This window comes from Pagrus pagrus (genome assembly GCF_965226575.1).
Source record: "Pagrus pagrus genome assembly, chromosome: 9".
NCBI classification, from domain to species: domain Eukaryota; kingdom Metazoa; phylum Chordata; class Actinopteri; order Spariformes; family Sparidae; genus Pagrus; species Pagrus pagrus.
In genome coordinates, this window is record NC_140193.1 from 34,548,195 (window position 1) to 34,572,089 (window position 23,895).

A 23,895-nucleotide genomic window follows, 5' to 3' on the forward strand; every position below is an offset into this window, starting at 1 on the left:
TCACCTGCCGAGCCTTCCTCATGCTGGGGGCTTAGCCGGGTCACCCTGCAGTCTGTACCCTTAAAATACTTCGACGACGACATTTTGCCTATTTTCTGTTGTTTCGTTTCAATAAAACAACACCAACCCTATTCTCTTAAAGGCGGAGGTAAATCTTAATCAAATGCGAGCCTCTATTTTGAAATAATTCACGATTTTACATGTCGGGGAGCGGAGAGTCCCTAGACAGCCACCATCTTGTTCGCCATACCCACGTGACTCCGGCAATGCGTTGTTATACTGAACTGTAATTTTACAGAAATCATCTTTTACTATGTTTTGTTTGACATTGTTGTAATCGCTGCTGCTGCTGTTATTAATTGCTGCTGCTGTGGCATTATTAATTATAAGCCAGTACTGATGAAACTCTCAGTTACAAGGAAAAAGTTTAAATGGCAGAGTCAGATGAATTTCTCTGTTTCCTTAGTCCCATAAGGTCTTATACAGCTGAACCAGTTATTGCACTACAAATTCTAGTCTTTCAGCCAAGTTCACAGCTCCCTTTAACCTCAGATTAGCTACCTGATGGTTACATTTTATGCCTGCTTGCCATAGAAAACTTGATTAAGATTTTATGACGTGTGTAAAGTTTTAAATCATGTGTGTTTGGGAGTTTATTGTCTGATCAGCCGTAATCTAAATAGACAATTGTGTGACATTGTAGTTGAATTAACGCCACGGATCTCTCTGCTTGTCCTATTTAATGCACTAAAAGAAAGTTTCTGTGGACACAGTGCTTCTTATTGTCTGTGAGTCTGTCACTGTGAAAAACCAAGGATTGCACAGAGCGGTGAACAGTGATTTGTTAAGCTGTCTGAGCAACAGATTCAACTGGGCAGAAAGCCTGAGAACCGTCACTGTACCGTCAAACGGTATTCTATCCCACGCTAGAAGAGTGTTTCAGTAAGGTGCCCCTGTTGTGACTTGGTGTAAAGTTACTGTTTGAATACGCATCTTGTATTTGCATCAGGCAGGCGAATTCTCGGTACCGAAAATTGTTAAAGGCCTCATAGCTGGTGTCTCCTTCTCCCGCAAATTCCGGGCCTGAGAGCCGTTCATGCTGAAGAGACTAGCTTAGCTAACTAGATCTGTTGAGCTTTTATATACGTGTGGCTTTGTAACGTTGTTATCAAAGTTGGTATTGAGCATTAGGTGTGCACTGAACTAGTCTAGCCAAAGTCAGTAACATTTTGTGCTTCCATACTGTCGGGAACAGCCAGAAATTGTTAAATCTCCCCTACCGCCACAGTAGGGCTGCCACAAACGATTATTTTGATAGTCGACTAATCACCGACTATTTTTTCGATTAGTCGACTAATCAGATCATACGTAAATTGAATGTATAACATACAGTTTATCGCACCAGCATGCAGCTGCTCTTATATAACAATCATTAGCTTTCAGCTTGAAGTGTTTAAGGTATATGCTAACTAAAAATGAAGACAATTAAGATGATAGTTCATTAAAACTTTAATGAAATATGCTTGTAGCAACAAACAATTGTAGCATAAAGTGCAAACAGCTGAGTAAACGGATAAGCCACTAGCTGACCTAAGGAATTATTGAAGTTGCATACATCTTGACAGCTCTACTTTACACTGTTGATTTGTATAATCCCAACAGACATGTCCAGTGATTTTCAGCTTTCTGTGTTTACATGTGTATGTTTTGATGATACAAGTCAGCGGTCCTGAAATGTGTGTTTCTCTTTTATAAAACACATTCTACATCGCGGAGGCGACGTCTTTCTACTTAGGGCTTCCTTCACCTTTGAAACAGGGCAGAGCTCCGTGGGAAACACCTGCCTGACACAGCAACGTAGGGAACTGTGCACGTCCGCGGCGCACAACTCCACGGACATGCACGGGGGGGAAAAACGGCGTCGCCGTTGCACCGAATGCACGCGGCTACGCGCCGCTTTGGATTGTGGCAACCATGAATGAGTTCGCCTCAGTTTCACGTGATTGTCACTGTCAGCCTGTTAATTTTACTGACGCGAGCTGAGACGCTCGGCCGACGTGAATCTGAACGATTCACACAAGTCACCTAATTGGCCACGAAAAAAGCGAGTTGCGCTTTTCGGCGCGCTGTTTGCATCCCTGCATAAAACAAAAGTGCATTTTGTGCTCAGTGCTCACAACTGTATTCAACTTTACTACACTCTGACTCTATATAATCCCAAACTGCACAAGGCTCTTGTTCCTAAGGCTAATGAATCAAATCGTCATCGCTTATGTTAACGTTTACAGCTATCAATATGAGTAAGTAGTAAGTTAGCTCTCTGTTTACGCTAATGTTAGCAGCTAACTAGCCAGTTAGCTTAACGAGACGACGGTCCCTCTTCATCGTCGTTGTCAGCCACAACGTGCTTCCTTTTCAGGAGCTCGTGCATCGCACTTGTGCTGCCGTGAAAGGCGAGTTCTGTCTTGCAGATATTGCATTGCACACTTTTCTCTTTTGTTTTTCTTAAAATGCTCCCACACTTTTGAGCTCCGTTGCCGCCGGGTAGCCATGATACCAGAGAGCCCGTCTGGTATAACTTCAGGTGACACCACGGCTGACCCAGATTACCACTACTGCGCATGTGTGTCAAGGACAGAAAGGCAGACGCGGCAGTGGAAGGTGCCGCAGCAGTTTTGAGAGAGAAAACAAAAAAAACGACGCATCGACTATTAAATTAGTTGTCGACGATTTTAATAGTCGACGTAATCGTGACTAGTCGACTAATCGTGGCAGCCCTACGCCACAGTGGGCGATAATGTTTAATTTATTTAGGTGAATCTCCCTGCAATGACATACTTACCAGGACCAGTGACACCCCAAGTGCCGTGAAACTCTGGGCAAACTCTCCCATGAGTTTTACCTGCTAACTGTAAAGTGCTCTGCACAAAGGCCCTTAAACAGTCGGAGGGATAAATAAATCCACACATACTAAGACGGTGTCAGGAAATATAGATATGAGGCAGTATTCTGTGATTGTTACCCCTCTTTGTGTGAAATTGGTGTTTGAGCTGATCTAGGTTAAAACTTGGGTAGGTAATTCTGTTCAAGCATTTTTGTATCATATTTATATAACATTTAACATCCTGACAGCATTCAAAATATGAAATTATCTGGAAAAACAACCCCCCAAAAAATCCATGGTCTCTGGCAGCGATAGGGCTTCATTCAATCAGTTTTACCAGCCCGTCAATTTTATATTGACAGACTACCTGTCAATCAATCTGCCCTTACCTGACCACTCTGCCCACCCATAGATACAGTGCCCACCCTGTGCTGACTCCGTGCATCACTCATTGCGCGTGACTGGGTCTATGAAACACACTGCTGGAGCTGTGACGGACTGTTTACGACGAGAATGGCAGAGAAACTACAGCCACACTCCTCATCACCAATGGTACAGTACCTACAGAAGCTTACACCACTGAACAAAGAAAGAAAAGAAAGACTGAATTCGAGAAGGCTACAAAAAACAGAAGTTAGATAGTGCAAGAAGTAAAACGAGTCAACATCAGAGTGGCTTTTCAGCGATGGCGACAACTGAAGCAGTCGAAGACCTGAACACGGATTGTAGCTGTGTCTCTGTTGGACAGGTAATGAGCTTGTTTGTTTTGTTGGGGAAATGTTATTATTACTCTGCATTATGTAGTCATTGTAGCTAATGTTAGCTCCTTATGTTGCTGTCGTATGTATTCACCCAACACTAACGTTAGCAGTTTGTAGCTGACGTTAGCTAGGGTTACATGCTGCTATTCCGACATGCCGCTATTTAGACAGTGACCTCTAATTGTCGGAACAGCGGCATTAAGGTTATTTTTCAAGAGTCCCACTATTTCGACATTGTTTTTTGACATTGTCGGAGACATGTCGGAATAGCGGCATGTCTAATTAGAGACATGTCGGAATAGCGGGATGTCGGAATAGCGGGCGAACCCCGTTAGCTAGCTAGCTAAAATAGCAGACTACTGCCGTATGAGACATATTTACATGTAACATCACCGTTTACACACAGGCCAACGTTTACACATTCTGTGGATATAATCCATATAGCCAGGAGATGATTTGTTAATTTTTAACAGGGGGGATGGCCCAATGGGAGCACCACCCTGCCCCGACACACCTATGTACACCTCCCAAAGGACATTGGTGACGACTTCACCATAACTGTGACATATCTAATTCTACAATTCCATTTTATCCAGTTATCTTCCTTCTCTCCTTACTACAATTGTCTTTTTACTGTATTAAAGTAATGAGTAAATAGACCTTTAAATTGTATGCAGTGGACTGAGGTTTTTCAGGCAGGGTTTTCTCACGTTTCTCACAATACACTACAAGCAGGGTCATTTTAAGTTACATGACCCAGATGACCCCTTGGAATTTTTTACCATTTAAATTCCTTGAAGGACACACAATGAACATTGTGCAAAATGTAGGCCAATTTTATCAGCCAATATTAGCCTATCACAGATATATCAGTATCAGTGTATATATTGTCCGATATGCACCAATATGAAAACCTTATATTTAAAAACAATAATGCAGATAAACATGCTTGGGGCAATTTAAAATTAGTATAATGACATAGTTTATCCAGCAGAGTGCGCTTCAACGGGGGATAAAACAGCTGGTGTCAGGAAATGTAACAGCTACCTCACTAATGGTTAAACTATAAACCAGCACAAAAATGACAATTACCAACTTAATATAAGCCACCATGTTCTGAACAGGCACACTAAAAACACTCACAAAAAGTAACATTTTAGTTTTAGAACAAGCAAACTTGTTGTGCTCCTCCTCTACATGAGAGATGCACTGGGAATCCACTGGACGCTGCTCTATGACGTCGCGTCTGCTTCAGGTTTTTGTTCCGACCTCCGCACGGCATCATACCAGAGGCGATTGCTCTAAGACTGCAAGGGAAGCTCAGCTTCCCCTAAAATGTCACCCCAAAAAAAAAAAAAAAGTGGTGAAATATGTACTGCTGTGTGTACATTTCATTGACTAAATACGCGCTAGAAAGCCTTCATCTTTGTTCAGAATCAGCTACTTATCACAGGTAACCGGCGCAACTTCCTTCTCATTCATCCTCGCAGCGCCACAGCGCTTTACACAGTCGGACGCTCAGCTTCTGCTGACTTCAATGGGGAAGCGTAGAGCGGGTTGTTCCACTGCAGCGAAACTAGACGCTCATTGGATAAATGATGGGCTTTGTCCCGCCCATCGGACGCTCAGCGTCTCTGGGGGTCTATGGGGCAGTGGGCTGGCCCGGACGCTCGGCTTCTGCATGATGATTGGATGAGCTGTCTGAGGCGGAATCCTTTTTTGATTGACAGCTAAATGAGCGAATCAGCGATCTTGAAGAATAAACATCCACCGGAGCATTTTCCAAGTTTTTCATTCTGTTGTTCTGAACTGATCCGGAGACTTTGTGTCTTTGTTAAAAACGACTAGCGTTGTGTTTGGCGACTCTGTTCTGTCACTCTGCGGTTTCTCCCCCCGTCACGATCACTCACACTCACAGGCGGTCACACTTCACAGTAGCCTGGCGCAGCAGCTCCAGTTGCTAGCATTAGCAAGCTGCACATCATGGCAGATAATAGGCTCGTTCGAGATGAACTGCGCCTCGCCTGGAAGGTGGACGAGACCAGGCGGCAGCAGCAGGGGGCAGTGGCAAAAAGCTGCAGTCAAGTCGGACAGTTTCCAGCCGCCGTCAAAGAATATACAGGAAGTCACAGAAATATTTACATCCTGTCAGATCCATCTGTAGGCTATCTGTAGTTTGCACAACACGTTCGGATAGCTATGGCTGAAGAAACGGCACATGCGTTCTTGATCGCTGATGAAATTGAAGCAGAAGAGATCCCCCTACTTTTCCACTTTGCACATGAATTACACTGTGTTAATCCTCTTAATGGGCAGATGGGATGTGGTGTGATTTTTAATATTTAATCTCACAAATGTAACAAATAGAAATACAAACTTTGAGGTCATACAAAGTGGATTTTTCTAAAATGATAACTACTTTTCACTGTGGTCTAAATTTGTCAATCATAACTTTTTATTTGTTTAACGATGCCACTGTTATGACTGAGGTGAGAGTCAGAACGACTGGGCAGATTTCAGTCCTTGGAAGTAATTTATTGAACAAGAATTGCCTACAAAGTAGATTTATATAAAGACACTGTCATTTATAAATCATACAATCCCTAAATTAAAGAAATTGAACTGCTGAATTAACAGTCCAAACGTTCTCACAGCTACTGTACATATATAGGCTACACATGGGGAGGACAAGCAGCAAAGGTTTCTTATAATCTTTATTCATTGATGTATTTATATTTGTAATTATATACAGTATATCAACCACACAAAATATGTCTGTTAACAGATTAAACCTTCATTGCACATGAGATTCATATAATCTAACATTAAATATAACCAATACACAGAAAATAAGAATTATCGACTGAAGTAGTCCTAACTAAGAGCCAATGAGCTCTTTGATCAGGCGACAGCCAGGCGTTTCCCATCATGCCCTGAGGTCTTGCAGTCGGTGGAGAGCAACTGCGGCGCCTGGCATTAGCTCCTTTTTTAGTAGCAGTATTTGAGGAAGCTCTTGACAAAGAGGAGCTACCTCCAACCCTGAAACAAGGTCTTATAAAATTAATTCCAAAACCACAGAAAGATAAACTTAACATTGAAAATTGGAGACCAATCAGTTTATTAAACAATGATGCTAAAATTTTTGCTTCGATCTTCGCCAAAAGACTAAAGTTAGGACTAAATGATATTATCGATGAAGAACAATCTGGTTTTATGCCTGGAAGAAACATAACCAATAACATACGTTTAATACTGGATATGATTGACTATAATGATTATGTACTGGATGATAGCCTCATTCTGTTTATCGACTTTTACAAAGCATTTGATACTATAAATCACCTATTTATGATCAAGGTTACTCATTTCTTTGGATTTGGTAAAAGGTTCCTGAAAGTGATCCGAACTTTATACAAAGGATGTAACAGCTCAGTGAAATTACCAAATGGAACAACCCCTCGATTTGATATCAGGCGGGGTATTAGACAAGGCTGTCCGCTGAGTCCTCTTTTGTTTTTGTTAATTGCTCAGGTTATGGCAGTGCATATAAAAAAATGTCCATTTCGAGGTGTTCGAGTTGCAGACAGAGAATTTAAGTTATCTCAACTGGCCGATGATACAGCAATATTTATAAAAAACAGACAAGAGATAGGTAAATCTATTAGATGTATCGAAGAATTCTCAGCTGTATCGGGCCTGAAGATGAACTTAAATAAATCTGTGCTATTTCCAATCAAAAACTGTGATTTGTTAGAACTTGACAACATTCCTGTTAAAAACTCACTTACTTATCTAGGAGTTGTGATTGATAAAAATGTAAATAATCGATGTAATCTTAACTATGGTGCAATAACGCAACAAGTAAGCAAAAGGTTCAATATGTGGCTGATGAGGGACCTCACACTTAATGGGAGAGTTCTTCTCTCTAAGGCTGAAGGTATATCAAGGTCGGTCTATGTATCTTTAGCTTTAGCAATGCCTCCTGCAGTCTGTAAAAACCTTGATAAAATCTTGTTTAACTTTATTTGGAAAAATAAGTGTCACTATTTAAAGAGAGGAATTATGTGCAACCCCAAGAGTAGAGGAGGAATGGAGGTGCTGAGTTTCGAAACATTGAACAATAGCTTTAAAGTGAAATGGTTATTAAATATGATCAAAGAGAATGACAACATCTGGAGCACCTTACCTAAACATGTATTTAATGATGTTGGTGGAATCAAATTCTTACTGAAATGCAATTATAAGATTGAAAAGTTACCTATCAAACTATCTAACTTTCACAAACAAGCTTTACTTGCCTGGAAACTGATATATAAACATAACTTTTCACCAACCAACCTGTATATCTGGAATAATGAGAGCATTCTGTACAAAAACAAGTCTCTGTTTTATCAAAAATGGTTTGACCATGGTATTATTTTAGTAAGTCAACTTCTTAATAATGAAGGACACTTGCTGCGTTATGATGAATTTCTCTCTAAGTTCCAGTTACCAGTATCACCAAGAGAATATGCTATTATTTTTGATGCTATACCAAGGGGCATACTGCACCTCCTCAGAGGCTCAACAGTCTCCAACGAGGTCTTAGTTAACAGTACCATTTTCATTGATATGATAGATATTTCAAAGAAACAATGCTCCAATAAATGTATTAGAAATTGCTTACAAACTATAACTTTGCCAGCAGGACAGTTCTACTGGAACTCTTTTTATGATAACATAAACTGGAGCAAAGCTTGGCTGGTGGGTGAAAGGTTCTGTATTGGTAACAAAGTAAAAGAAGTGTCTTTCAGAATAATGCATAATTTTTATCCAGCAAAAAAGACTCTGGAAAGATTCAAAATTGATATGGATTTTTTTTGTGTTTTTTGTGGACAAGAAATCGAAACAATACAGCACCTTTTCTATAAATGCATGTACTCTCAAACATTCTGGATTGACATTCAACACTTCATAAGAAGAATAACTGGACAAGTGATCACTCTACAAGAAAAGGACATTTTTACTTTTTTTGAAAACAACAAGTTGGACAAAGACACAACATTCTTTATACAACTGGTAGTACTTATGGCCAAATTTCATATCCACAAAAAAAAATGGACAGAATCAAAACCCAGCCTGGATCATTTCACACAAGAAATTCTCCAATATGCAACTACAATAAAAGACATTAAAAATAAAAAAGCTATGAAAACGAACTGTATTTTTGAAAGATTTAACATAGCCCCTCTTTAAGAACTTTTTACTAGGTAAATGGATTCTTCCAAATCTGGCAATGTCTATTTGTATTTATTTATTTATTAAATTTTTATATGTAATGTCATTATTTGTATTGTCATTGTTATTTTTGTTTCCTTTACATTATCCCCCTGTCTGCTTTGTCCACCTTTATCTCTCTGTATAATACATAATGTTAACATATGCTATGTTATGTGCTTAGTTATTTATGTTACGCTTACAATAAAGCAATAAAAAAAACAAAAAAAAAACTGCGGCGCCTGGCTCTAAAGACTGCGGCCGCCTTGATCTCGCGAGGTTATCGTTGCAGGCGCGTCAATGACGTCAGAGCAAGTCGGGATCAAGTCGGACACAAATCTAACCGGCATGCATTGTGCGGTGGTCGTCGGTGATCGATTCTGCGCAGGCCTGGCTCATCTCGAACGAGCCTAATATGAATGTTGTCAACCGGAAAATGAAAAAAAAAAAAAAAAAAAAAAAAGAGCTTCCCCTCCTTGAAAGACCAGCAGCCGCCACTGCTGCAAACATATAGGAAGCCATGGCCAAAGAAAACCCTGCTGTTCCTCAAACAAAAAGGAATAAAAGCAGGAAGAGATCCTTCCCCAATTCAGCTGTCAAACGCAGACGTGGGAAACGTCGGCCAACACAATCAGGTTTGTTCTTGGATTACTATACCGTATTTTACGAAAAGTTTTAATTCATTAAGTTGTTATTTTGTAGAGTACTAGTATAACTGGATGTAAGTTAAAGATACCACTGTTGCAATGTGTGTGAAACATACATCACACGAAAGAATTTGAGATATTAAGAACCTGTGACTGATAATCCTTGCTTGTGTTTTATGTACCCTGCTCTGGATAATATTGTGTGACAAATATAAATTGTATTAGTAATAATGTGGACATTTTTTTCTTAGTTTCCTTGCCTTCAGTCGTTATGGAACATTTTCATATTAAAATTACTGTGTACTTTTAGATTGATTGTAGAGTTAAGCAAATGTTACTGTCTCTGCAGCTGCACAAGCCAGAGGAAGGCACCCTGTTCCTGAGGAAAGCCTCCAGATGGAAGATCAGGAGTTGACAAGCCTTGGTGAGTGCATTGATTGTTACAGTAGTTCACGGTCAGTACATTTTTTCCCATTTCCTCTATTTATTTACTCATATAGTTACTCATTATTACGTGTTAAATTGTATCTATTGAGTTAAAGCAGAAGTAAGCGATCTGGTCGTTTTGGCTAACTTCTTGTCAGCTGATGGAGTTAGCAGTCCCCGCCCTCGTCCCTACGTCACCACATTCACGCGCATCCCTTGGCTGCACACACAGAGAGGACCGCCCCTTTATGCCGTTCTCTCTCCTCATTGGATAAAGGTTGTAGGATACAAGGTAGGGCTTTGACATCGAACTTCGGTATTCGAATATAATTCGAATATTAAAAAAAAAAAGATATTCGAACGAATATCGGGCAGCTTCTAAATATTCGAACCTATAATAAGCATTATTTTTGGTAAATGTGTTTGCCTGAAAACGTAGTTTTCAATCCAGATTCGAGGCTTTTTTCAGCCTGTTTTGTGAAACGCGAGCTCATGAGCATTGATCACCTGGGGCTTCTGTACTGATGACGTTATCACGTCGTTAGCGCCTGACGCCTGTTTACACTCTTTCACAGAAAAACAATGGCGGAGCAAAAGGCTGCGAGTGCGGAAGGAGAACTATACACGCCGGAAAATTTAAGGAGTAATGTGTGGCGCTTCTTTGGTTTCCTGAAACAAGGAAAAATAATGAGAAAGGACAAAGTTATTTGTAAAATATGTAAGACTAAACTTATCGACCACTCCACGACCAGCAACTTGAGAGCCCACCTGTCAACACTTTTCTGTCTATTGATTGATACACTGCCCTCTGGTGGACAGAACATAGAACAACAGAAAAACGACTTTCTTTTGATACTAATATAGGTCTTACTGGAGGCATTTAATGATCAAAATATTATCAATAAATATTCGAATATATTCGAATATTAATATTAATAAACAAACGAAGTTCGAATATGATTTTTTGGGCAAATGTCAAAGCCCTAATACAAGGAAAGTTTTCTCCTCGGCTTACAGCAGAGCAGAGTGACTGTGACAGACCCGTGTTTCAGATCAAACACTCTATATAAGTGATTGCTGTCGGAAGATATAACTATTTAAGACTTATATTAACACAAATATTCCGCTTACTTCTGCTTTAATGTATGTTTGGTAGAGGCATTACTCTCTAATATTGTTAATGAGTTACATCATGTTGCTTTTACTATTCAGCAAATGAGGTGTGAGGAAAAAGTTCTGGGGCTGTTCCTGTTGTGACGAATGGTGCACAGTACAATAATGGGCATTTAGCAGGTTTAGGCCCTAGCCCTTGTGAGTAAGTATGCAAAACGTTGTTGCTCTCATCATCACAAACACGTTGCCCACAGCAACAATTATGCTGAATTATTGTGGTGTGTGCCATTCATTTAAAACAGAAGCAATGCTGCAACTTTTTGCTCAGACCTTGTATTTGTTTTCGACTCAAAAGTGTTTTCAATATACTTCCTTAATATCAGAGGTGGGAATTGTGGAGTCATCAAGTCATCTCCATGCCATGTATTTGTTCTGTTCATGAACTAAACCAGCTGAGTCCAATCAGCACAGCTCTTCAGCCAGGAAGGTGAGCTAATTAGTGAATGCAATGCACCTGGTTCAGTGACTGAGCAAAACAAATACATGGGATATAGATGACTTGATGACTCCACAATTCCCACCTCTGCTTAATATCCATTAATGTCCATGCCTTAAGTTTTAGTGTGGCCTCAGCTTTTTTTTTTTTTTAGAAACACGTCTTCAAGAGTTGAGGGACACTCTTGCAGCAGTACCGATTCCAGAAAAAACAAATGAGGTTTCTGCCTGGACACAGAGGCAGCTTCTCACAAACGCAAAAATGAAAATAACAAGGACAACACTTTTGGATTCAAAACTCTCCGCTGAGAGAATAATCAACCAGAAGTGCCACAGATGCTCTCTTTGTGAAGCTGTTGTGAGGTGCCTGGACTGTGTGCCACTGGACATGGAGTTCCTTTGTGCAGAATGTGATGTGGAGGCCCACAAGAGGAATGTCTTCCATGACAGAGAAGCATTAATCCATGGGTTTTTTGAGCCCATTCCCCCAACAACAGCTGTGGTGATGGGTGACAATGGCCAACCTCAGTTTTGTGAACAATGTATGTAAACATGAACAATACATGTCCAGTTATACTGAAATTCCTCAAATATTGTGTATCGATGCACATTTGGAATAGCTGGAAGAGAGCTGTGGCCAATATGTGTTAATATTGTGGGGTTTTATGCCCTATTTTAGAATGAGTTCAGTGTTTTAGGAAATGCATTTAAGGAAAAACTGTTAAACTCTTAAGTGCTAAGATCTTCTTAGGAGCGCTCTTAAGAACGCTGTGAAAGAAGGATGTGTTTCCTAGAGTCGCTCTTAGCTTAAGAAGATCTTTCACTAAGAAGGAAATGTAAGATCGAGCTGACCCACTCTTAACAGCCTTCTTAGCGACCAAATGCTCAGTGATCAAGCCGCGTCAGGGAAATTTATATCCTCCACTTTTCGGAATAATAAAACAATGCTCAATGTTGAACTGGCGCAAGAAACATAGGCTAATAGTAGATGAAAAAAAAACAACTTTTTATTGAATTACACGTTTAAGTTTTCCACACACATCTGCATATATGAGTTTATAGTACTACACATTAAAAAAACAACCCTGTGGCATTTCACAGATATCAAGGAAACAGATGTAATTAAACTCAGCTGAACCTCATCCAGAGAGGCTTCACCTGCTATTCTATAGGCTATATATGCGTTGCCAAAGTCCGCGCGTGTGAGAAACCATGGTTGCAATACAGCACATTCTCGCTGCGAACCAACAGCGTCGCCGTGCGCGAAGCCAGACGGTTTACATTAATGCATACGTGCGTCAACACTTCTCCGCACCGGACGTGCTGTCAAGCAAAGTACCGGCTGCCCCGTGTGGAGATCCAACGGCTGATCACTCTGGTGTCTCCACACATCCAGAGAGCAACCCGCTGCAATTTTGGCCTCAGCCCGGAGGTGCAGCTCCTGGCTGCGCTGCGTTTTTACGCAGTGGGGAGCTTCCTGGAGGTGGTCGGGGATGGCACCGGCCTCAGCAAGGCATCGGTGTCACGGAGTGTGGCAGCTGTGACACCGATTCTCCTGCGCCATGCCCGGACCCACATAAAGCTGCCCACCACACTGGACGAGGTCCGCCAGGTCCACCAAGGGTTCCACGCAGTGGCTGGGACCCCCCGGGTGATCGGTGTGGTGGATGGCACCCTCATTCCAATCCACAATCCCTCCCTGGTGGATCCGTGCTGGATCGGTAGAAAGCACTACGCGGCCATCAACACCCCCACACCCCCACACACCCACACACACACACACACACACACACACGATACATGCGTAGCCTAATTGCACCTGTAGGGGGACCACGGAGCGCTGTGTGTGACTTATGCGCTGATAAAGTGATGGGTGATCGATTTGCCTGGCATCGATTGATTCAGTTTCAGCAGCACCGCGGTGGACAGCTCCCAATAAGAGCTTCTTAAGAAGCTTCTTTGGCTTGATCTTAAGGTTCTCCTAAGAAGGCAGTTAAGAACGCATCTGGGAAACACCCGTATCTTAGCGCTCCTTCTTAGCCGAACCCTTCTTAAGAGCCTTCTTAAGTCCTTAAGAACGATCAAATCTGGGAAACGCGGCCAATAACTGTTCCCCCTGTATTGCAGTATGCCAGCTGCCTGTGTCTACTCAAGCCATCTGTGAATGCTCCCAAGACCTCACAGTCATTCCAGGGAAGCATATTTCTGTGGTCACCATCAATGGTATGTTGTTCTGGAAGCTCTACTTTTGTGCAAGTTAAGTATTGTGTGACAGAATTTAACCACTGTGAGCAATGTAAACCTTTTTGATCACCTGGTAATTTTTTTTTTCACCTGGCAACTTCCAAACGCCATGTTAAATATCCAGTATATCGTATGTAGATCTCTGTAAAAAATACAATATGATCATGTGTAATTTGATTACTGAAATATCTCAAGTCTTTACTTTCTACTGTCTTCTTGTTCACAGGAAAATATGATGTCTGCCTGCCCCAGAAATCCTCCACAGAATGGACCCCTGACATGAAAGATCTCCTTAGATATCGGTACTGGCCAGCTACCAGCAGCTGCCAGACTGTGTACAAATTTGATGTGTTCAGTACGTTTGCGCGTATGAAGTTGACAGCACCAGCCATGTCTAGGCAGGCCTTTCTTAAAATGTTGGAGCACAGATCTGTTCAAGCTGGAAGGGTAAGTCTGCTTGAATAAAACTGAAACACACAAGAAATGTCACATCACTTTATACCAAATAGTTGATTGTCAGCATTTCTTTCAAAAATACTAATAAAATATTCTTTTTAATATACAGACAGGCAGTAGCTGTGCAGATACATTTCAGCGCAGTTTCTTTGAATTTGCATTCTGCAAGTATAAAGAAGAGGACATGTGCCAGGTCCATCATTTTGATTGTCCGGCATGTTCTCCAGACATGTTGGCTGTAAGTTGTGATGGAAACAGAAAACATTATCGCTTTTCAAAGTCGAAAGGGTAGGTACAGATATTACACCTGTTTTATTTTAGGATTGTCTGGGAAAATAATAAAGAGAGTACTGCTAATTGATTTCTATTATTTACTTTCATGTTAACTGAACATGGACAGGACTGAAGAGCCACCCCTATATGAAGGGTTGTTCCTGGCCAAGGACGAGGAAGTTGCCTCATTCGTGGACCTTGTCAGGGGCAACATGAGAAGTGTAAGAAACTTTTGGTTTATTATGATTGTTGCATACAGTTACTGTATCTTATATCAAAATGTGTGTGTAAATGTTTGTGTTACTTCATAGACAAATGACAGTGCTGTTTGTGGCACTGCCAAGTTCACTGCTGGCAGAGAAATGGCCAAAAAGTCTGGTGCCAAAATAGACGAGGAGGGCATTCAAGTTGCAGTTTGCAGGTATGTGTTGTGTGTCTATGTCTGTGTGTGTGCGTGCATGTGTGCAAGGTCAGGATAAAGTCTTAGAATTGTAAGCCATACACACTTTTGATTTAGGAGTGGTATTTATCCATCCTTTTGAACAGCAAGATTTATTTTGGTCTAGGCACCCAGATGATATGGATGCTATGTGCTTGAGCCAGGCTTTGCTGGGTCAGTTTATTAACCACTAGTTTTTCTTCTGTTTAATACAGGCATGGGTTTCTCTTGCGAGGACTCAACCATTTCCGTGGAGAGATATTTGCCTATCCAATGTTCCTCCAAAGAGAGATGGCAAAGAAGGCAAATGTAACATTCTTCTGTATGGATGTTACATGCAGGTAATCATCTTTGTCTTATTGCAAATCCATTGCCAGTACCTCATCTTTTCACTGATGTGATGATTGATTTTAGGTTGATATTGTTGTCAAGTCAATTTTAAAAAAAAGTTCTTAACAATCATAACAATGTAACAATCATAAGATGCAACTCCTTCTTTTTAGGTACTGGCCCTACCTCAACAAAGTAGCGGAGGGGCTACCGGAGCTTCTGCCCCTGACAGAAATGAGACCATTTCTTAGCGTTATGCACGCTAAAGCCCATACAGCAGAATGCGAGGTACATGACTTTAATTTTTCAGCTGCTTGTGCGGGGAGTTTTTCCCACCATCGAAATGAAAAGCTTCTGTTACGTGAGATGTCAGAGACTATTTATGACTTTATTTTTCATCTATCAAAGCAATGTTATATAAAACTTTCCATACTGTCCTGCAGGTGAAATGGGGTGGCAGAAGCCAGGATGGAGCAGGAAATACAGTGGGAGAAGAAGTGGAGCAAGTATGTCGTTGTTACTTTTGTAACTGTATGGATTGAACGAGTATAAATAGAATGGAAGATGTTTTTTTTTTATGTAAAAGAGACTAAATATTAATTGATATATTTGCTTTATGGGTAAACAGCTTTCTCTCTCGGGCAGCTCTTGTCACTAAATACATGACAAAGGCAGGTTAGTATTACACTTCCAACACACTCATTGATAAGGCATCCTGAATAGTGTTTTTTTTTTTTTTTTTTTTTACAGATGATTTTAAAAACTGTTTCATTGTTCCCTCCCTATAGAAGTTGTCATTGTATTCCTTTACTGTAATTACTAGTACAGCACACTTTTTATTTTTATTGGGGAAACAGAGTGACAAGAACAAAACAACACAACAGAAACAGTAATATAAAACATAAACATGGTGAGTAGACATACAAACAACAATGTAGATGTAATATATAATAACATATTACATAAAAATATATTATGACATAACACACAGTACAACACAATACATATTTCAGTAGTTCAGCACACTTTAAACAAATGTGTTTAGTCATGTCTGTCAGGTTTATCACTTAGTATTTTTATTTTTATGTAAATTCTTACTTTTTTGCTTGCGGATGCATTTTTGTTTTAACTAGGAAGAGTCAACATGTTGACTCAACAGGCCATGGGTTGGAATCGAAGGAAGTCAGTCAGCCTTCATCAAGCACTAGCCCACAGATATGTCAAAGTAAGGGAAATTACATTTGTCTTCTCATCTGACACTACATGTTTATGGTTAATGCCTGTACTTTTAACAGATTGTAACCTCACAATAGTTTTTTTCTGAATATCCAAACCTCTTGGGAGTCTATACTTTTTCACTTATTCTGATGAAGCTCTTGTACCAAAAGCTTCGCTGAAACTGGTGGTTTCTGCATCCTCTTCAAAAGATCACAGACAGGGCAAAGGTGGAAGCTGCCACCCTCAGCAACATCACAAACGAACACCATATTGATCAGGAGACCATTCAGCAGTGGGTGTGTGATGTCAGAAAATGGGCAGCCACAGGTAAAACATGGAATACTTTGATGTCTTTTCATGTTAATGATTTTTATATACAAAATATAAGGTGGCTACAAATGAGACTGTTACTGATTACATCACCTCAATTTTTTGTTGTTGTCCTATTTAGAGAGAGTCTACACTCCGGGATGTACTGAAGACCTGAGGGCCGATATTGAGAACATCACTGTAACCCTTTTGCGCAAGAAGCAAGATCTATATCGTCTGCATGGTTAGTTATCAGACCTAACATGTAATTTAAATTTAAAAGCACAATTAAAATAATATCAAGGATAACACAAAAGTCACAGGACTTATTTTGATTGTGGTTCTTTTTGTAGATAGATGTTGTGGAGGTGTGCATGTATGTGCACGTATGTATGCACACTTCTGTAACAACAAAAAAGTTCTGGCATGGTTTTCTTTTCATTTGACTTTGCAGATAGCAATCATACACGACAAAGGAAGCGAAAGAAAATGACAGAGCTGAAGAAGAAGCTTCACGAAAAAGGTCTTGGAGTACAACACCTTAGTGGAAGAAAGTCAGATTGATGTGGAGTTGGCGTGCAGTCTGACAGATGGCTACATCCTGCCATGGGAAGGACAACATGAAGGTATGATAATTCCTAAATCTTTTAGTCTATGTCTATAGTCTATGCCTATTTTTGATGTGAACTCCACACGTGCAAGTTTTGTGACTTTATCTTGCACGGTTCAGATTTTATCTCGGTGTCAATGTGTTGGGGAGGGGCAAATCTTCCAACCCCTATATCTCTGGCCCCTTGCTTGAATCAGAATGATTTCCAAACTTGACCTCCATTTTGATGTGACCTATACACCTGTAAAGTTTGTGATTTTATCGTGCACAGGTCAGACTTAATCGCAGTGTCAAATTACGTAAACACACAGACAAAAACACACATAAACATTTAGCTAAATACCCAAAATGGCTTCTGTTGGTCTTCCAGATAACACCACATTTTCCAAAATAACACACAGACACACCGACTTGATATTTTGGTCGCACTTTATTTTACAGTACGTTAATAAGACGTAACAGGCCGTACTTTGTATCAAATTAGACAAAAACAATATGCTAATAAGACGTAACAAGCCGTACTTTGTATCAAATTAGACAAAAACAATATGCTAATAAGAAGTAACAAGCCATACTTTGTATCGAATTAGACAAAAACAATATGCTAATAAGACGTAACAAGCCGTACTTTGTATCAAATTAGACAAAAACAGTATGCTAATAAGAAGTAACAAGCCATGTATCGAATTAGACAAAAACAATATGCTAATGAGAAGTAACAAGCCATACTTTGTATCAAATTAGACAAAAACAATATGCTAATAAGAAGTAACAAGCCGTACTTTGTATCAAATTAGACAAAAACAATAGCTAATAAGACGTAACAAGCCGTACTTTGTATCAAATTAGACAAGTAGAAATAATGTAATGTTAATAAGACAGTAAACGAGAAAAGTTAAACTGTTATTAGACACCATATAGCCTACCCAAATTATGCTGTAATCAGAAACCGCATATAAAGCCTTTTTACTTACAATATAGGCTACTATACTGAGACACTATTATACCAAATTATACTGTGATTACAAACCAAATCGGAGATCCTAATACACTATTAGACACCATTTCACAAGATCTTTGTCTAATTACAAATCACACACAATGCCATATTAGATATTAGACGCTATTCTACCCTCACTACCAAATAATGCATTTAATGCTACCAACATCAGCCACAGCTTAATTAGACGAATGTACTGCCATATTATATCAGACATGGCCTTTATAATAGTCGGACAAAACACACTTGTTTCTAAGAACATGTTGTTTTCATTTAGTTTACTGATATTGTTTGCAGCCGGGTTATTATTTCATTGATTACCTGTATATTAGACGCTAAATGCGGGACTTTTATTTTGAAAGTGTCTCGCTGTGAACCGAAAACATCCGGTGTTGTTGTGGATAGTGTCTGCGTGTTGGAAGTGCACCTGCACGGTGTTTGCTGAAAGTGATGAAAACAATCATTTTGTTTACTTAGCACCTGGCTGATGAAGGGCACAAGGTTTGTTGTCATATCGTTTCATAATATGTTTAATGTTTAGTTCAGATCGCGGTAACTTTTATGGTTGTGTACAGTTTGATATAGCTTGTTTGAGCAAGCGGGGACGCTAATTAGCATTAGCTCAGCTATCCTGTTGGGTCAGAAGAACAGAGATGAGGCTGGTCGTTTCATTTCTCTGTTTATTAATATAAAGAAACACATTTTGTGTGGTTTGTATTACAGCCCTCTAATAGAGGTTTTCATTTAAGTTAAAGCAGATTAAAATGTGATTTTTCCGTGAATGTAACAGTGATTGAAGCAGCTAAATACAAAAATACATAATATTATTTGGAGTGAATTTATGATGCAAAAAAGGCATGAAGGAAGATGATTAGGCCTACCTTTATTTTTTTTTAATACTTTTTTCATAGCTCAAGTGTACAAGGTTCCTGCATTAAACACTTTGGACCATCAGTTAGAGATTCTGGCCATCATTCAGCTGGGGATGCTACACTGGTTAGCTGTTCAGTGAACGTCACTGGGCAGTTCAGTTATTTGACTGACATCTGTTCCTTAATTTAGGAGATAACGTTGTTTTTCTGGAAGCTTCAGCAAACCTCCAGAGAAGGATTCCAGAGAGCGACCATCAGCGTGTGTTTGAGCTGGAGCTCGGCTACGAACAGCTGCAGAGGCCCCTGTGTGAAGAGAGGGCCACGGTGACGCATCGTGAGCCGCACAGCGCCCTTTAGCCCTATGCTGGCAGGGCTCTGGAGCACTGGAGGCCATCCACAAGGGTCTGAAAAGCGACCCTCAACGAAAGTCTAATAAGTGTCTTAACAGTGAGGAGGACCACTTTATTTTACAGTGCAGTTCTGTTGTAATGTGCCACTATTATCCTCTAAGTAAGTCTAATAAGACTAATAAGTGTCTAACAGTGAGGAGGACCACTTTATTTTACAGTGCAGTTCTGTTGTAATGTGCCACTAATAATCCTCTAAGTAAGTCTAATAAGACTCTAACAAGGGTCTAACAGTGAGGAGGACCACTTTATTTTACAGTGCAGTTCTGTTGTAATGTGCCACTAATAATCCTCTAAGTAAGTCTAATAAGACTCTAACAAGGGTCTAACAGTGAGGAGGACCACTTAATTTTACAGTGCAGTTCTGTTGTAATGTGCCACTAATTATCCTCTAAGTAAGTCTAATAAGACTCTAACAAGGGTCTAACAATGGGAAATAAAGATGCAATGTCTAATGTTACTGGGGTTGGATAGTGACATGGCTTTAAATGGTCTGATGTCTTAACTATGGGAGTAGAGCGTCGAGGGAGCCACCTACAAACTCCACAAGACTCCGGAGAACATCCAGGTTACCAGGGACGTGTGTAGTAGCGACCAGATGTTAACCGATGTGGTTTGACTTTAGTTAAGGTGCTGTTTTCTTCTAATGATCTAAATGACTCTAAGAAAGTGAAACTATGTTAAATAAAGTTCAAATAAATGTATTTTCCTCAGAACTCTGTGCGTTTTGTCCGAATAGCCTATTATAAAGGCCATGTCTGATATAATATGGCAGTACATTCGTCTATTTAAGCTATAGGCTGATGTTGGTAGCATTAAATGCATTATTTGGTAGTGAGGGTAGAATAGCGTCTAATATCTAATATGGCATTGTGTGTGATTTGTAATTAGACAAAGATCTTGTGAAATGGTGTCTAATAGTGTATTAGGATCTCTGATTTGGTTTGTAATCACAGTATAATTTGGTATAATAGTGTCAGTATAGTAGCCTATATTGTAAGTAATAAGAATTTATATGCGGTTTCTGATTACAGCATAATTTGGGTAGGCTATATGGTGCTGTTACGTCTTACTAATGTACTGTAAAATAAAGTGCGACCGATATTTTTTATAAAAACCAAATCACAATACAAATTGTAGGGCAGAAATGGAGTGTCGAGATCTGCATTGTTATTCTGATGTAGTAATCACAAATTAGATGCTTGCATTACCATCAAAATTTCACTATCTCCGTCCTAATTATATTGTCACTGGGTAATGATTAAATTTTTTACTTTCGAGGGAACCAAAGATATCTAGTTATGTCGGAAACAATTGTCATTCTGTTACATTTATATTAATAATTACTCCTTGGCTTACTACTTTCCTTTTCTCTACCTAAAGGCAACGCCTTCAGGTTGAAGAGGTCTGTCTTTGACCAGGTAATGCTGCTGAAACGCTTGGAGGAGGAGCAGAGCATACTGGTGAAAGAAATGTCTCAGCACATCAAGTACCTTCTGAAGGAAGTGCAAGAGGTTGAGACACTCAGAGGACAAACTTTAGAGAGCATCAAAACCTGCAGTATGTATGAGATCTTTTCCTCCACTCTACACATTGCATTTCTTACGATTAAAATAAAACTGTGTTTAAGTGCAGAGGCTGAAGTCAAATTGTTCTTTCTAAAACATTCTGTTCTGGCAATACTGTTTCATTATCAGATTATAATTGATTAATTTCAGTCAATTGAGTAATTGTCAAGCACTGTATCAAACATTAATCTAAAACAGTTTTAAGTACCACTTTTATTGCTAACATCGTTCAGTTTAAGATGCAATTACCAGTTTGTTGTGTTTTTGCATATGCGCCATTTTAGAATGTAACAACAGTTGCAATTACCATGTTTTCTCTGACAGTGAGCCTTGCTACTATGTAATATGTCATCTTTATGTTTTTCCACTCACTTCCTCTACAGATTTTGGTGATCTAACAGCGGATGTAACACATGGTCTCAATAGTGTCCTCAACCGGAGGTTGCAAGCACTCAAAGGGCAACACAAAGAGGCTGTGAATGTGTACAGTGGTATAGCTGCCATGAAACCAGTTTTACTTCACACACAGGAGGATATTGAGGAGTGGGATGACAATGGCTACACTAGCCCCGAGTCAGAGGAAGTAGAAGATTAATGACTATTTATTTGATGACCCTTTGGAGGGGCCTGACCTATGTTGGGTACCACCAGACTAAACAGGCTACTGTATGTAAAGTAATTGAAACTAGCTCCATCTCCAACAGTAACACATGCGACTCTAACAGGGATGCTTCAGTATTAATAATCAAATGATGTCATAGATAATGTAATTACTGTATTTGTTTGTCCATATCTACACTATATATGCACATGCTATGTTGGATGTGAGACATTGGTGTTTACAGGCTGAAGTGACAAATGAGTCATTGTAATGTAAACAGACAGAATAATGTTGTGATATTGTAAAGTATTTGGAGCAGAGTAAACGGTTTGTCCCATTTCTAACTTGCAGTACAACTGTGATTTTCAGATTTTTACTATTTGTTGCTATACTTTTTTTTTTAAATGTGTTACATCTTTGTTGTAGAACTGTAGGAATATTTAGAAATATGTGTGATTTGTGTTGTATGATTGTTGATTTGTTGATCAGCTTTAACAGGAAGCCTATGACTTTTGACCTAGTTCAGCGAGGCTCAACTGTGACTGTTATAGGCACAGTGATGTCAAGGCTGCAGATGCTAGTGGCCACTAGGCATGGAAGATGTTTTGACCAAAGACTAACAATCTGTGCAAAGAGCTCATTCTTTGAATGTCATATATTCTGTTACACTATGTTCTGTGTTATAGATAAGCAAATACTGTACATGCTGGAAGTCTTTAAGATCCCTGGACACAGACAACTTGACAAGAGCTGTACCAGTTTCATGATTTGCTGAAATAAAGATACACTGACTTAAGACTTCTATTTGGTGATAATTGTTTTATAACAAGGATATTTTCTTAGTAACTAAAATGTCTTTACATCTTTTTTGTTTTCAACATTGAATGAAATGGTGCTATATTGTTAAAATTCAACAATAAAAGTGAAAGTTGGCTTGAATTTTGACTTGTTTTTTTCTTTTTTCATAATTTTCACCAGCATCTTTCTGGTCCACATCACATTTAATGTAATTTTTAATTCAATGAGTGAAATTTTATTTTTTATCTGAAAAACATTATTATGAATTCAAGGGTCAGAGAGCTTTTAATATTTGTTCCAGAATGTCTAGTAGAGTGTGTGTGCAAAAATTCAGAGCTCTGTGACATTCAGAAGGGTCAAAAATAATGCTCCTTTCTCTGACCTCATATTAAAGGAGAAATGTTTCAACAGCAATTCTTTAATAGCTTACAGATGCTTTGGCCTATCAGGCTGAATTTTTAATAAGTGTATCAGGGGGCTAGGGCCACCCACTATGTGCAGATTCAGGCCCGTGTGACCTTCACAAGTGTCGAAGGTCACCGTTTTCTTGGTATTTGACCTCTACGACTGCTCCTTTTTAATATCTCACAAACGCTTTGAGATAGGACCCTGAAATTTCAGTATGTTGCTCGTGAGACGGCCTCTTATCATAAACTTTTGGTCCTGTTGCAATCGGACCCCCGTGAGGCTACTTGGCTTTCTGATTGGCCCACAGAGTTGGGTCTCAGGGGGATTCATCCAAGCCTTGTCACCACTCGACAGGCCAAGTTTCGAGCGATTCGGTCTATCTCCATGGAAACGCGGCCTCCAGAAGGCCGCAGAAAGCGTCTGTCTAAAGCCCCGCCTCTCGAGAAGCGTTGGTCCAATCAGCACCGAACGGACGTCTACGCGGTCATCCCGGGCCGCCAAACCACATATTAACAATTCAGACCTGCACGACTTTTAGAACAAAAGTTTCTCCAAAGCAGCCAGCTGCATGAGAGGGTGTAGAGGGCCATACATCTGACAGCACCTGATTTTTCAGAGCAGCAACAGCCAATTAAGAAAACAGCTGGGAATTTCGTTTTTTTTCCACTGGATTATTGTTCAGTGACATCTGAGGGTCTTGTATTCCAAGTCTGGTGTCCGTGGGGTCAAAGGCCGCCGCGCAGCGGCCGAAAATGCACTTTTTTGAAATTTGAATTTAAA

The 23,895-nt window shown here is 39.8% G+C and overlaps 1 protein-coding gene across 1 annotated transcript; it reads left to right on the top strand.

Annotated features, from left to right (window-relative positions):
- Positions 1-9,421: 9,421 nt before the first annotated feature.
- On the top strand, positions 9,422-22,707 carry LOC311262169 (uncharacterized protein; the record flags this gene model as incomplete). The annotated part of the gene is made up of 17 exons (XM_084361401.1): positions 9,422-9,536; positions 9,898-9,972; positions 11,738-12,124; positions 13,710-13,805; positions 14,053-14,273; positions 14,392-14,570; positions 14,683-14,776; positions 14,867-14,976; positions 15,210-15,335; positions 15,498-15,612; positions 15,768-15,830; positions 16,458-16,549; positions 16,713-16,869; positions 16,994-17,095; positions 17,306-17,477; positions 19,524-21,300; positions 21,692-22,707. The coding sequence occupies 12 exons, from the start codon at positions 9,422-9,424 to the stop codon at positions 16,473-16,475; spliced, it is 1,599 nt and encodes a 532-aa protein (XP_084217527.1). The 3' UTR covers positions 16,476-16,549; positions 16,713-16,869; positions 16,994-17,095; positions 17,306-17,477; positions 19,524-21,300; positions 21,692-22,707.
- Positions 22,708-23,895: the final 1,188 nt, after the last annotated feature.